Consider the following 15,659-nt stretch of genomic DNA (forward strand, 5'->3'; position numbering starts at 1 on the left):
ATGTGTGTGCTAGCTGTTTTCATAATTAAAGATTCGGTACGGATAAAGCTAAGTCAAACAAAAAGCCGCAGAAGATCAAAGATAATTTTATAAAGTATTTTTTTTATAATTTTTTATGAGGAAGGTTGCCTTTACTTTAATCATTGTTAAATATGTAATACCGATATATCTAAATGATTGTTAATGCAATGTGTATGTATAAGTTACGTAATACATATTTTGTATGTGTGCGGCGGAATAATATTTGCACACAAGAGGTAAACCAATATTAATATCCTTGGCAATTAAAAACAGTCTAAATGCTAATATTTATATTGGATTAATATCTCTCCAAACATTGGTTTAACATGCGTACTGATTAAAACCGGATATCGTTATCTTAGTAGCAATATTTCATAATCGAAAAAAAGGCAAGGAATACAGGCACTTATTACTTAAACGTTTTGGTTGATTTATCGCTATTTCACGATTGGCTTGTCTTGCTGTAGGGCTATTACTACCACAAAATTTGATCTTTTATTTCTCATCATAAGCTGCTAGCCCACATCATCAAGTCGCCAATCCTCTAGCTACAACTCTCAGTCCTCGGCCTTCCTCAGCCAATAATTACCGACTATTTAGCTTACGATGTCATAAGGACGTAAGCCCAGAAACGTTATCTTTTAAACATTCTCAAATCACTATTTCCCTTATTCTATTGGTTGAAAGTGATGCAATGAATTTTAAAACCAATCAAAGCCACTGAAATACTGAGCTAGATGCAATTGCTTTAATGGTGAATAAATAATGTACCTAGTGTACCTGCTTCAATTATTTGGTACTAAATAGTATGGTCATGCCATGTCTTAGTCCAAAACCTTGAACGTACGACTATACTTGTTTCTAAAAATCGTTCTAAAAACCGAATGGCAAAAAAATCCAAAAATTTAATCCTAACTTACATAAAATTATGATAAATAAAACTATCACTTTCCAAAATCGGTAACCCCAGATATCTAAGTTGATTGAGGATCCACCGAGAGCGAAAGCTTAGATTTTGATGATTTGATTCACATCTAGGGGTTAAAATAATAATTTAATAATTAAATATCGTTCTCCATAGCTGTTGTTAACCGTAGCTAACCATAACACATTAGTTGTCGTACAACACTTCCCCGTATCGAACAATACACGACAACGGATGAATGGCGATGAAGTGAAAGTTTCATAATATAGAATTGATACTCGGTGTTAGCAGAACGGCCCAAGTTGATAGGAGTACCGCAAGGCATTGCACTGGGACCTCTGGTGTTCGTAATTATTCTTAAAACAAATAATGATTCTTGGAAGTGGTGAAAATGTATACTAGGGACTTTCCTATCAAGACTTCAAAGAAATGGTAAAATTTCATAATTAGGTATGTAGATATTGTGCTTAGAACTTCCAAAAGCGTCCAGAAAACAATATTATAAAAAAATGCTTTGATAATTTTACAAGTGACATAACAAAGAGGTTGTATTGTTGATAACGAGCCGACAGAGTAGATAATTGTTTCATGGAAATGTTGATTCGTGACGTCATTCGCTCGTGTTAACATCACGCCAACGGTTTCTGTAGAAAACCTTTTTAGCTTTTATAAATTTATCTTACGAAAGATATTTGAATTTTACCCGGAACGCACCACGCCAAAAACTTACTACTTAGATCTCAACGTTGTTGCTGTGGGCGACTACCGAATTGTAAGAACTGGGTTGTATAGTGGATGTATACGATATGTTGTATATACTGACGTAGTTGTAGGGCATTTTGGCGTGGTTGACCTTTGATAGTATGGTGACAGACAAAAGACAAAGAAATAGCACTTAAGCCCTAGGCAGATGGTTCTATAGGTAGCGACCAGATGAGAAAAGTCGAGGACACAATATTTTGACGATCCTTGGTAAACGCCTCATGCTATACAGGCTGATGAATCTGATGGTAATGACAAAGCAATGCTTGCAGTCATCGTTGCAATAACCACCCATGTGCGACTGGTTCCATTTCATCGTCTATTACTCTTGCTCTTGCAACGCCGGTGAATAGTAAACGTACATAATTCAGTCTGCCGATTACACGCCTCACTTCCCCCCGTCCGAGTTCTCGATTCTGACATTCGATTGAATCGATTGTGCCCGAGCAGTTGTCATGTCGAGTGCGGTGTGCACTTTCGAATGCGATTCTAAACTTGGTCCCTCTGGCTTGTCGTGCCTGCCGTATTGATTGGCACGGGAAGTGGCACTGAAACGGAATTGTTTCACGTTACCTACTAGCGTCGTCGTGTGCCTACACTGCCTACCGTGTTTGAGTGTTTGTCTTATCTGTGATGTAGGTATTCGTAGGGCGTGCAAAACCGGAAGGTTTTCAAAACCGGTTTTGAATTTTCGGTTTTCAGCCTCAAAACCGGGTAACCGGTTTTTCACCGGTTTTGATATTACTTAAATATTTTTTGTCATACAGTACTAATTAAACAAGGAACCCATATTCTTAGATAGAGATATCCACAAAACATACGAATAAAACATTTTTTATGATATACTTACCTATTTTTAATCAACCATATGACAAAATAATAATTTAGTGAACAGGAAAAAAAGTTAAATAAGAATTATCATAGTACTTACTGTTATCACATCTAAAAAAAGTGTGTGGCACCTTAATGGTGTTTTTATATCGTTTTGTTATCATCAATAATTGTATATTTTAAACATACAGGCAGATTTTGAAAAAAAAAACATTTATCGTCTGATTCTGACGACCACTCTATAGTAGCAGTAAGATGATGAATGTTTTTTTGATGTATTACAGATTTGTTCATATCAACCTAAAGCCTAACTCATTGATGGACACGACTGCATTTGATTTGACGTCCTCAACACTTCATGAAAAAACCGGCCAAGTGCGAGTCGGGCTCGCGCACAAAGGGTTCCGTAGTAAGCACAATAACTTAACCAAAATTACAGTTAAATCAACCTATCTCAAAAACTATAAGAGATACTTTGATCAAACCAAAAATCGTTGAAAGAGTTAATTAGCATGCATCACCTCTATTTTTTTTAGAATTTTATACCCCGTAGTTATAAAAATAGAGGGGGGGGGACATACTTTTTACGACTTTGAGAGCTGATATCTCAAAAACCGTTCACTTTAAGAAAAATGTTTTTTAGAAAACTTTATATCATTTTAAAAGACCTTTCCATTGATACCCCACACGGGTATGTACATCGAAAAAAAAATTTCATCCCTCAGTTACATGTATGGGGGGCCCCACCCCCAATTCTTTTTTTTACTATTTAGTGTCATATTTTTGTAGCGGTTCATACAACACATATTCCCATCAAATTTCATCACTGTAGTACTTATAGTTTCCGAGTAAATCGGCTGTGACAGACGGACAGACGGACAGACGGACAGACGGACATGACGAAACTATAAGGGTTCCGTTTTTGCCATTTTGGCTACGGAACCCTAAAAAGTCCATAACGTCGAATGCAGTCCCCGCACTTGGCCTAATTATATTTTCAACAACGGTCAATGCAGTCCTGTTTTACCTAGAGTTTGTATGAAGACCACCTTGTTGTGCTTTATTGGGCCAGATTTCAACGTTATAATTATCTGCACCCAGAGTACCTTTTTTTCACACAGCAATAAGTTTTCATACAGCAAAAAATGTGAACTCACACGCACACATCGGTCACTGACGTCGTGTTTGCTTTACTGCGCCTAGGCAGAGTGCCGGCATGTGCACCAGAAAATCGTCACTCAATTTCCATACAATATTTTAGTGCTTTTTTATGTGTTTCACCATTAATCTAGTGTCCATCAGTGTGCCAACCGATATACAAATTCTTTTATTTTTAGAGTTTATGGGTTCAACTTCTAATGTATGTAAAAAAGTATATAAAAATACGATCAAAATCGGTGAAAACCCGGTTTTCGGTTTCCGGTTTTGAACTCTCAAAACCGGTTATGAAAAACCGTGATATATTGTCCGGTTAGCCGGTTTTCCGGTTAACCGGTTAACCGGTTTTGCACGCCCTAGGTATTCGGTTGGAATTGTATAAAAATGAATGGCACAACATTTTGCTGCGTTCATGTGGATGATCTCAGTATGAATGGCAATCGCATTATAGTCGCAGAAAATATCGTTATTACTTAAGGCTTCCATCATCCGAAATAAATAATAGAGACAAAAAAAATTGTAAGGTATTTTCATTGTGATAGGGTTATGATATATCTTATGATGCCTGCATTGTCACACCTGAGCTCCAAACACTGAAATTACATGACATGATATTAACATTATCTCAGTAGTATATCAGTGAGTATTAATGCTCCAACTCCAACACAGTATTGTGTTTTGTAGCGAGTTGCTGAATCAAGATTGAGTTTCCATTTAACCGCTAATGTTGCCGTGCAGTCGGTTCTCTGTAATTTGTCCCCGATATGTCTAGTAAATGTCTCATAGGTGTATTAAGTCACCACTAAGTAAATGCTGGACTGAAAATTACCGATAATTATGGTTAGATAGTAAGCTATATATAAATTAAGTGCCAATTGCCACGGCGGGGTGAATTTAGAACCTTAAAAAATATGCCTTCGTAACTTTTTTTTTAAGAAGCACCAGGACTTTTTCATCTGATCCTGAAGATACATTGCGTGTTAAACTTTTTGTTTCCCGCACACCGTTGTGATATCATAAAGGGTGCAAAAATCCCTTCGCTTTCGCATTTATTACATTGGTACATACGTAGGTTAGTAGTAGGATATTAATAAAACCCGTGTAATGCACAGTCAACTCGCCCGACATACAGTGTGTACACATACAGATCCAGCTATAACCGCCCGCGCTGACAGGGCAGCTATTGTGTGTGTGTCAGTGTGTCGGCTAGTTCCGACCCTCGCCGCCGCTCGCTGTCACATTGCAATACTTCAGATAGAGTTTATATTCGTTGCTGAAGCTTGAATAGGCTGCTGGTGACGTAGGTTTCGGTAGGGACGAGAAAAAATGACAACGGTGCGATAAGTTCAGCTGTTGTAGAATCAACAATTGAAGACGAAAGGTTATTTGCTTTTTGAGGAAAAAAGGTCTGAGAAATGAAGATTGATATGGATCGAGATGAAACGCGATGTTTAGTATATTTCACTTGATAAAGAAGAACCTATCGGCTGACTAAAAATTGCTAACCTTATACATTTATACAATACAAGTGAGTCACTTTTGACAGATTTTCTATATCAGTTTGACTAATATTTTAACATGAAATAAGTAAGATGCTTTGAAAAAAAATGCCAGCGATTCAGAATTATACTTAAATTGTTTAATTACTGGTCCCAGTAAGCCTAAAGTACCTTGGAACACCCGTTAGCATAATAAAATTGGTCCCACAGGGTCCATGTGACCTAGAAAATATGAAAATCCTACAATTAACATGATTGAGCTGCGCGCGTGTACATTATTTATGAAAATGCGGGGATACCTATTCATATTCACGACATATTATACTACAACTTTATAGAATACAATATAACTTTAATGAACCCAAAAAATCATTTGATCTCTTATGCAGAGTGTCCTCAACCTTCCTCGTCCACCCTTTACGCATGTCAAAACTATTTAGTCCAGTTGGCCGAAAAATGTCCAAGGAACCCAAGTCGTTTTTATGTTTTTAACTAAATCATTTTTGGTCCTTAATTTTTCATCTTTTAGAAGAATTTCCAAGGAGGAAATGAAAGGATTAAATTTAATATGGTTGTCCTTGTCTGTGGCAATTCTTGCTCTCTGCAATACGCTGCTCGCACCTCGGTTATTACAAAAGCAGGTTTTCCCTTACTTACCGACACATCTAATAATTACATCTGCAATGTTCATTGCGACTACACCGAGCAATAAGCCAGCTTTTGCAATGTTGTGCTAGAAGTGTTGTGTACAGTGAGAATAGACAAATGTTTTAACATGTTTAAAGATTTTAAGTCGGGAGTTTTCCGATGCGTCTGATAATGGTTACGGTATTTGCAATAATGTTTATAGATTTTTGCAAAAAGTTCTTTTTTTGCCGACCATACTGGGACTTTTTTGACGACCGTACTTGGTGGTTGGCAACTTTATTGCACTCCGGTGTATTAAACCCGCATCTGTTACCACACACCAGATATCTGATATCTGGATTGAAATAATGGAAGATATCGCCGTGTGTTGTGCAAGGAATAAATGCATTTTGAAATGAAACTCCCTTATTGTTTGTGTGAAATGATTCATTCGCATCGCGTTTAGGTTCGTTAAAATTTTCAGCCAAATCAGTCGATATGTTAGGTCTTTTTTAAAATAAACTGCGATCATCTCACAGCATTCCTGCGAGCTTTGTACATAGTTCACCTTTAATATAATTCCCTATGCATCCCAATTTACCCTTATATTTTATAACCGTTTTCGGATCATCATCATCAGCCCGTAATCATCCACATTTCAGAATATTACTTCTGTTTTATTTTTAAATATTCTATCCGCATATAGGTATGTCACGTACATACCTTAATACTTTATGCAAATGTAGGTATTATTCAAATGCGATTAAAATTGTATCGACACATAGAACAGATACTAGGTAGGTACTCACGGCCGCGGTCGTAACATAAAACGGCCTTAGGTATGCAATTGTATGTGGTTATTTACGTTTAAGGGTCTATAACACAGTCATGCTTACATTGTGTTTACATTTGCTATGGTGTATAAAATTTGCCGACTCAGATAACCTAGATTACGTAGGAATTCTTTGAGACAATAATTCTACTTTGAGTGTGGGTTTGCAGATTTTGCTTGACGAAAAAAAAATGCGTTTTTTTTCTTCATACAAATGAGCGCCTCTAGCAGACACTATGATAAAATGTTGAAGATATAGGTATGCAGACATGCCAGATAAAAAGTAGGTACCCCCGTTTCCGTAAGTTATCCATATTAAAACGGGTATTAATATTAGTAACAGGCATTTTGTTCTATTAGGCTACGAAAGCTTCACTAACATTGAGCATTCATATTGTATTAGCGGTCTAACTAAATATTATACATACTTTCATGATACGTCGTGTTACCAACTGCACTTGATACCCAGTAGACCGCCACTGTCAATACGCTGTCGGACATAAACATGCCACTGTACACACAATTTGTTATCAAACTCTTTACGAGCGATTGTCCGTAATCTACGTTAACACAACAAAGAACGCGATTCCCATACGCGCGTAGAAGGGCTACTCTATCTTGATGAAATAATCAACTATCGAGGGCTGTTATGCGTTTAGTACAACGAGTTGTGGTTTCGCACAGAAATATAGATTTTTGTTAGCTAGAGTGACCCGCGAGGGCCGCGCGCCCACCGTTTGTTTTGTATTAGTTCAGTTCATCGCGAACCACCGGCCGGAACGGACGTGCGGCGACGCTCCGCCCCAATTCTATCCAGAAAAATATGTAAAGCAACACATAGTAAGATAAATATTTCTTGCCAGTCCAACTTTGTTTACAAACACGAATGTTTTGTGTTAATAATACCTGCGGTATTCTAATGCGTGATTTTCCATGCCATGTGCGTAAGCCGGTGGCGGAATAATTGAATCAGTTTGTGTTTTTCATCGCGTGAGACATCCAAGTAGTTACAATTACAATTATACTACATGTTGGTTAATATTTGCTAACTACCTGGTTCTTAATAGGAAGGAGTGTTGTCGCGATGGAATAGCTGTGTGACGTCAGATCGCGCTATTTAACTAACGATACCACTGTCAAGGGTAAGCTTTGACGGTTACAGCGAGATAAAGAGTTCTCGACTGATAATAATTTAATTATACAGACAACTTGTCAGATGGGGGGACTCGAGTAATCTAACGGTGCGGTCAAGGTTGGCGTCCGTGTTCTTGGGAAATTATCTCTATTTCAGAAAATTATTTACTCAATGACATTGCGAAGGATACCGCAAATTGTTTTTATGCACGTGGATGCCTTCATAGCATCAAACTGCAAAGCTTTTATTTAATCAATGCTAGCACCTAACAGGAAATGATGTATCACTGGCTTGACGCGCAAAAAGTACCTGTCAACAGCTACTGAGAAGTCTAGACTTTATGCCTGTTGGCATTGTGGTTCATTTGTATTGCATACACGCACCTGTCTAGTGATCATTAAACATCCAATATTGATTTCCGTCAGTTCATTAGATTCAAACTCTAATATTACAGGTGTAATCGCAGTCATATACAGGACCGAAAGCCACATTATCATCTTGATTAAACACTAACATAGACAGTTCAATATTGACTCCCGATAATACCATATCAACCACATATCAACGCACAGCTAAACAGTTCACTAAAGCCACAACATTTCTGATCAGTGGTTCCGTGCAGTGGAAAAATGAAGTGTGAGTGATTGTACAAACAGCGAGCGGTATGTACGAAGTGTCGTGTGTGGCCGGCCACAAAGTCGATGCAGCTCACGCCGTCAAATCCCTGTCCAACGTCGCCCCACCAGCCATGGGCCATACGGTGTCGGTCCAGCGCCACCAGTCCTACAAACATAAACCAGACATCCCGCAAGCGAGCAAACCTGAAGCCATCAAATCCCACGTCATGAGACTGCTCAAACGATCCAAAAGCCACACGCCGGCGACTCGCCAAGCGGAGAATCTACCGAACCCTAGACTGGAGCGTCGCACGGTTTTGGCTCGGCCGGTGACGGATGAGCAGCGGAGAAGGAGGAACTCTCTGGAGAGGCGGAGAAGCGCGGACAAGAGGGTGATGGTGACGATCGTGGATGGCCTGCCTGTCGTGGTGACAGGACAGAACCAGCTCCCGCAGCACCATCCGCCGCCGCCGGTGCAACACCATCGGCATGTGCATAAGGTGGGTGGATTTTGTTCCCTTGTCTGAGTTTACACGTGACGGTTGGCCGAAAGTGCGATTTTTGCGACATAGGGCTGATTTTTCAACGGTTAGATAAAAGTTATCTGGGCAATAATTTTGATGCTGTCGTGTCAATATGGTGGTATTTATAAAACAGTGACAACAACAATTTTGTTTCCTCAGATAATATTTATATGACTACTAAAAATCAGCCCTTATTCACACTAGTATTGCGTGCTGCGGTAGTGCGTAGGTAGATGGATTATGTTTTTGGTTTCCGATGTGTTTAGTTAAAATGGAATAGTATTTTATTATGATTATGTTCCACTGTTTCGATTTAATGAAATTTAATAAAAGATCGAACAGGTGTTGCGCTGAAGGTTAACGCGAATTTTAGTGCTCAATAAATTGAACAAGTTGCCTGAGAGGCTTTCCCTTTTCTAAGCGATTGACCCAAATATTGGGATTGCAAAAAGGGGTTTCCTTTAAACTGGTCTGGTTATTCGTACTTTTGAGTGCTGCGAAAATGAACCTCCTTTTTGGTTGTACCTTCAACCTTTCCGATAAGTAAAGCTTTTATATTTACGCTTAATTTTTACGCGATTCTGTAGCATCGTTTTCGGGCTGAGCCTCAACCGATAAGAATTAAATTGCATTTTGTTAAACGCGCTTTTACGAGCCCTCCCGAAAAACGTTTATGGAATATATATTTTTTTCTGCCAGAGGCCATTTTAACATCCAAATCGCCTGAAAAGAATGAGGTCAGTAAAGAGCACGGTTCTCTTCCTCACAATTCCTTGAGCAATCTACGTTTATTAGAATTAAGACAGTATTTCGCGAGGCCACAGCGAAAATTTCATCCTCTCCAGTCATTTACACTTCACACAACAAGGTATTGTTATGATGTCTGACTGTTAACGTTGGAAGGTCACGGAAATAAAGCTTTTGGACGTAAACGGAAAATATTTTAATGAAAAGTCTTCCAGTTGTTGGATGTAACTTTATTTACATAAGTACCATGTAATTTTAGCAATTACTATTATACTCTTAATTTTCAATCCTGCGGAATTCTGACATTTCATTAGTTATGCTACAAAAAACTATAGGTAGGTATTGACATATAGACCTGTGTGTGTATGTCAATAGTAATATAATAATTGCTAGCAGGAAAATATTATCCTAGCCTCGAATTCGAGCCCTTAGGTCATAGCAAATGTTTGATTTCATTAGAACTGCTAAGTACCTACTGAGAATGTATTCTACCTATACACACATATTATTAAACTATAAGTCATTGTGGTAATGAGTAATCACCATATGTACGAGTAAAATAATGTTGTTCATAAAATGATTAGCTATACATACTAAAGTGTTAATGTATCATTGATATTGTTATTGCAAAATGAAGTTGTTGTGGGCCAGCCATATCTGGAGATTATCTGAATAACGTTGGGTAAAGGTTTGGTTCTATTGTGGAAACCACGACGAACCAACGAAAACTAAAACGTGACGTGGGACGCCATTCAACCTGAATTTATGCTGATAAAAAGAGTGTATATTGGCCTTTGTACAACATTTGGTGTTTTAGCACAGGCGCCAAATTTAAGTGGCAATGAAAGTAAAATCGAAAATTAGCAACATCCTTATTCAAAGATGGACACTAAACTTTTCGGGGTACTCCCAAATATCCGTTCAATATTGAACCGTAACGCAAATATTTTAAGGCATGAATTGAAACGAGTTGAGGGAGTCTTATGACCCATCAAAGGCTATTTAACTTGTCAGGATCCGATTGAGTTTATGTCCATTTTCGTTCTTTAACAATTCATAGGCATTGTCAAGATCAAAGTTGTTCCTTTGTGTTAGATTTAGATGTTATATTTGTAGAGGATTTCATGATTGATTTATTTGATTATCCTAAATCTTATTTTGCATCATTTCTAGTTTTGTTGTTTATTGTAAGAGGTTGTATGTGAGTAATTCAGTAAATTCCTTTTATTTCCATTATTATTCCCTGAAAACAATCCTTAAAATACAAAATATAATATTCTTATAAGATTCCACTTTTCAGAACGGAGATCGGTGAAATTATCACGCACATAATTACGATAACATAACTACCATGCCTTCGCTAGAATTTGGATATTCCTCTTGCAAATACCTACATCAGCGAATAATGGCACTTATCTCGACTGAGCGTCTCGTAAATAACTTGGAGGCTTACGCGGTGACGTTTATATGACGATCATGTTTCTGTAATGTGCTCCCGCTATTTTATTCAGTCTAATTATTTGTGTTATAAGTTTTAAGCCCTTGTATAAAAACTGACGTGTAAGTTTTGTCTGACTATATTCAGACATTACCGCAATCTATTTATGACAAAAAAAATTGTATTCAATAGCTGTTTTAATTTTATTTCAATGAAATGATATAGCCGGTAGTATGTCCAGAACTATATTTCGTTTAAACAGGACGTGATACTTGGCATAGTCCTCATACATAATTATATCTCAAGAAGTGACGGTGGCGATCTGGTTCATAATCTACTATTTACTTCGGTAGGTACTAATAGTTTCATATAAATATTGTTAGGCAGATCTATTTACAAGATATTTATTGTTGTTATTATTTGAATAAAAGAACCTCAAGAATGTGCTCGAATATGCTCCATCCCGTCAGCTGCAGCGACACTCGCACAAAGGCTGAAAAGGCATCATCCAGGAACGGATTACAGAGTCATATCGCGAGGTGCTCAAAGTCTATGTATAGACCCGGCAGTTTTTATGGACTTGTTCAATTCTTCTCGCTGATTGGATGTCTTCCTGCATCCTGGTTAGTCGGCGGGACGGTTTGATTGACCGTAAATTTATTGATCGTTTGAAGTATAACTTTTTTTTGCACCAACTAAGTTTTAATTCTGTATCATTCAAATATACTATATTCTATTCTATATAAAAGATTTACTTATTAAAAATTCATTATATAATGTAAGGGATCTATCTTAGTACGAGCTTGGCAGTGGCTGCAAATTACTTAAACTGAGTATAAGACAATGTCGATACCTGTTTGGTCGATGGTTAAAAAGTTCTGTGTATAACCGGTAGATAGAGCTAGTGGTTTCGAAAGTGCCCGATTAAATTTTCATTGGCAGCTGCCAACGCCATCTAGTTCATTCTTGAGCTAACTTCATAATAATTTTCCTGTGAAAGTAATAAAAAGGAAACACACCCCCACGTGTATCTATACTAAACTTTGGTGTTTTTTCAACGTGTCTGCAAAAACTTATAGTTATAGAGTCATAGGCCTAACAACCTAGCTAAGGCCCCTTCCCACAAATGGTTACAACTAGGCTTTACAAGCCACGAACAGATTAGACATCAATATGATTACCATAATAATGAGTACTTTGTTCGGAACTACTCTGCGGAAGGTTTTTTTTATTCGATTGAGGTCTGTGATTGGATCATGTTTTGAAGTACTTACAGTTGAGTGATTAAAAAAACTTTGAGGTCAATGTCCCCATGCCGACGAAAACAGATTGAGAACTAGACGAATTTAAAAAGCTTTAGTTGGTATTAGTTAGTAATAATGATTTTTGATTGAATCTTCGATCGTGTTAAGGACACAGTTAAAACAAAAAGATGACCAGAGAAAAATAAAACGCAAAGATAAAAAAATAGCATAGACAAAACAAAAAAGTGACTGCGCGGCCAACGATTAACCTTAATAAGAAACGGAGTGTGACTGGCGAATAAAAAAACATTATAATTACAGTCATTCTGCACCAATTGTGTCTATTTAACCCATTGAGAAGCATCCCGCCATAGGTAGGGAAGTATTTTGATGGGTTTTCAATTTTGTACTCCCCATGTCGTATTCCACTTGTCTTTGGCTTTGTAACTGATTTGACTTTTTTAAAGTTAACTTTTGGTTCAAATCGTTGTTTTGGGTATTACCTACGATTATAGGATACATCACTGCCGATATCTATGCTGTACTGCGTATGTAACTTTATTTATAACTCCTGACTGGAAAACACAATTGATTTTACATGTCTGTCTGTTTTTTTTGTTCTAATGTTCTAAGTCAGTTCTCCTAACTAAATATATTTTGAGGGTTCCCAAATCTTTTTATCCTCTGTGCCAGTTTATTACATTTGCCTGCTTTTAATAATTGATGACGAGGACTCCCGATAAGTAGCTCTGATTTATAATGGGATCTTGAAAAGTCCGTGAATAAATACTGAGGACTTGCAAAACAACGAATTTTGTGGAACGAAAGTTATCGGAAAATTAGAAGATTGTTTACTGAATCGAAAGTTGATATGTAACTCTGGGAGGTTCCCAGAGTTACATATCAACTGTACCTACCTTATATACGTCTGGTGTACCCTGGCCATGCGGGCTAAATTATTATTAACTTTGAGTACAACTCTCGTAGTAACCCTGTCAATTTCCACTACATCAGTAGGTAGAGTGTCGATAACCTTCGTTTCTGTGACAAGGTTCGTCACCCCTCACAGGATCCCCACCAACTAACGCATCCGCAGATTTTAAAACGGCATGTTTCAGTCCCGCTCTCATTCATAGAATAGAATAGAATAGAATAGAATACTACTTTATTGACTTAAAAATAATACTTCATACATCCATTGCTTCATTTTGTTTCGAATTTTAAATGACGAAAAGCCTGGTTTTGAGCTGAACGAGTTGTTATTGTTTGTTGTTGATTGTAGGTAGATGGCGCTACTAGGTTTGTTAAGAAAAACTCTAAAAGCAAAATGCTTGAGGCTTCGAAGAAAACATTTTTTAGACTATGAAAATGTCCCAAAGAAAAATATAAAATGTGTAGCTTCCTGCTATAATAATGATCAGTAATGAAATTGTATTATTGTGACTCTGAGGAAGTATCGCAATCAGAGCAAAATGCAATTAATTATTTTATTGATTATTGCATTGTCTATTGTGAAAACGGACGTGTGCTAGATTATAGGGTTCAGCTCATGCAAGCTGAGATAACATTTTAATGACGAACAGATTAGGTATTTAATCAACGGTTCCATTTCCCCTAACATTATTTCCGAAAGAAAATAAGTAATGGCTGAAATACCTTTGAGATTCGATTTTATAATATTCAAAACTTTAAAAAGGTACCTCTAAAAGTTAAATCAATACACGCGCAAGAAGACGTTGCATCGAACCAAAAAAAAAGTCCCTCGATGAAGTTTTAAAATTCCATTTTCCAACTGTCCTCTTTGCTCGCCACCGATCTCGCTCGAGTAACTGGCTGGCCAGTGGAGGTTGTGCGGAAAAAAAAAACAAAGCTTCGCAGAGTGATTCATCAGGGCGTGATTTTCGCGAACCGGGTCGACGGCTTGTCTACCGGTCGAAGTGAGCGGGCTCGATGCGAATACTTTAAATTGTAATTCTGTTATAAATTACAATTTGGTGTTGCGCGTTGACCGCGTTGTCTGTGATTCGCGAATCGATTTCGAGGTCTCCATTGCTTAGTTGAATGTTTTTGCTATAAGATCTTTGTTCTTTTTGTTTACACACATAGAGTAGAGTAGTCAACTCAACTTTCCGTGATCTTGACATGATTCCTCAACCTTGTCAAGTTTTCAGCTTTGCCAATTTTGGCGATAACTGTACCGTTGATTGTATCATCATGCTCATCATTCATCAGTCGTCAACATCGCACACGATGATTAACGAGCCAGTGTACCCGACAGAGTCTGACATTACACGCATGGCCGACGCGGGAGCAGCCATTGCTGACTCACAGCTCGTCACGTGGGGCGTTGCGTCATCTGACGCGGGAAACCTGCTTGGGCCTTTCACTACAGTCTAGCACCACACGACCACACACCTTAAAGCGATCGCCGCTAGAGTGATTGTCGGTTGAGAGAGAACAGACCACAGATTAAAGTTTTAGATTTTTCGCCGCGACCTCCTTGTCTAGTTCATTGTCGCGTTTCGCCGATTCGTCATTGTTGGTCTGTGTTTTTCTGTTGTTTTAATTTTTGACACTGACTTTCGGAGTTTCCTTTGTTGAGGTTAGGTTGAGTATCTTATTTGGAGTAAATTGTTGAAAACTTTACGTGTATTGTAACTGGAAAGAAATCTCGACGCGGCTCGAATTATGTTTTTGTCAAGTCCTGTCTCCACACATGGAAAACCGAAAAGGGGAAGGTTGTTAAGTAAAATTGGCCATGAAAGTTAAATTGAATAAACTTTATGTAACTTTTCAACCGTGTGCCAATTACATGAGAATAAATGATGTTGTATGGCGGAGTTTAAAAACCAAATAACAATTTACTGAATTTCGTTAAACAGAAGCAATTATTTTACCTGTATCACAGAATACAGTCAAAAACTAAAACGCATCTATAGAGCCTGTTAACATCCAGTTGACGCCAAAACTAGGTCACAGCGCAGATGTTGTATCTCCAGTACTTAAGCAGCAAGTCTAAGCGGAGTCTATATTTTAAAATTGTTATCGGAAGTCGCTAAGTGCGGAGTGGTGGGTGTCGTCTCTACTTTCACTTGTCAGCGCAACGGTCGTCATTGTTCCATCGCGAACACTCTACAAGATTGCAGTTTAGCTGGGAATCTTCGCTTTTTCTCTCTCTTGGTTTATACATGTTACAAGCTGTATGTTTTTTACATAATTTTAATCCTGGCATTTAGGAATAGGCTGAATTTGCTCCTTTGGATGCCTGTCAAAGGTTGCAGTGGATTGTTTTGAACGTT

At 37.8% G+C, this 15,659-nt stretch overlaps 1 protein-coding gene across 7 annotated transcripts in view; it reads left to right on the forward strand.

Annotated features, from left to right (window-relative positions):
* Window positions 1-15,659, forward strand: part of LOC105391331 (serine/threonine-protein kinase MARK2) — a 132,653-nt gene that overhangs the window by 24,172 nt on the left and 92,822 nt on the right. For 2 of the 7 annotated variants that reach the window (XM_048632235.1, XM_048632237.1), the window contains exon 2: window positions 8,400-8,907. The exons of 3 other annotated variants lie outside the window; for them this stretch is intronic. In XM_048632235.1, the coding sequence (XP_048488192.1) occupies window positions 8,455-8,907 (453 nt within the window). In that variant the 5' untranslated portion in view covers window positions 8,400-8,454. Of the gene's footprint in view, window positions 1-6,906; window positions 8,908-15,659 lie in introns of those variants that run through there. 2 more of the 7 variants (XM_048632236.1, XM_048632234.1) reach the window with 2 other exon arrangements.

This window comes from Plutella xylostella, chromosome 31, assembly GCF_932276165.1.
Source record: "Plutella xylostella chromosome 31, ilPluXylo3.1, whole genome shotgun sequence".
Lineage (NCBI taxonomy): Eukaryota > Metazoa > Arthropoda > Insecta > Lepidoptera > Plutellidae > Plutella > Plutella xylostella.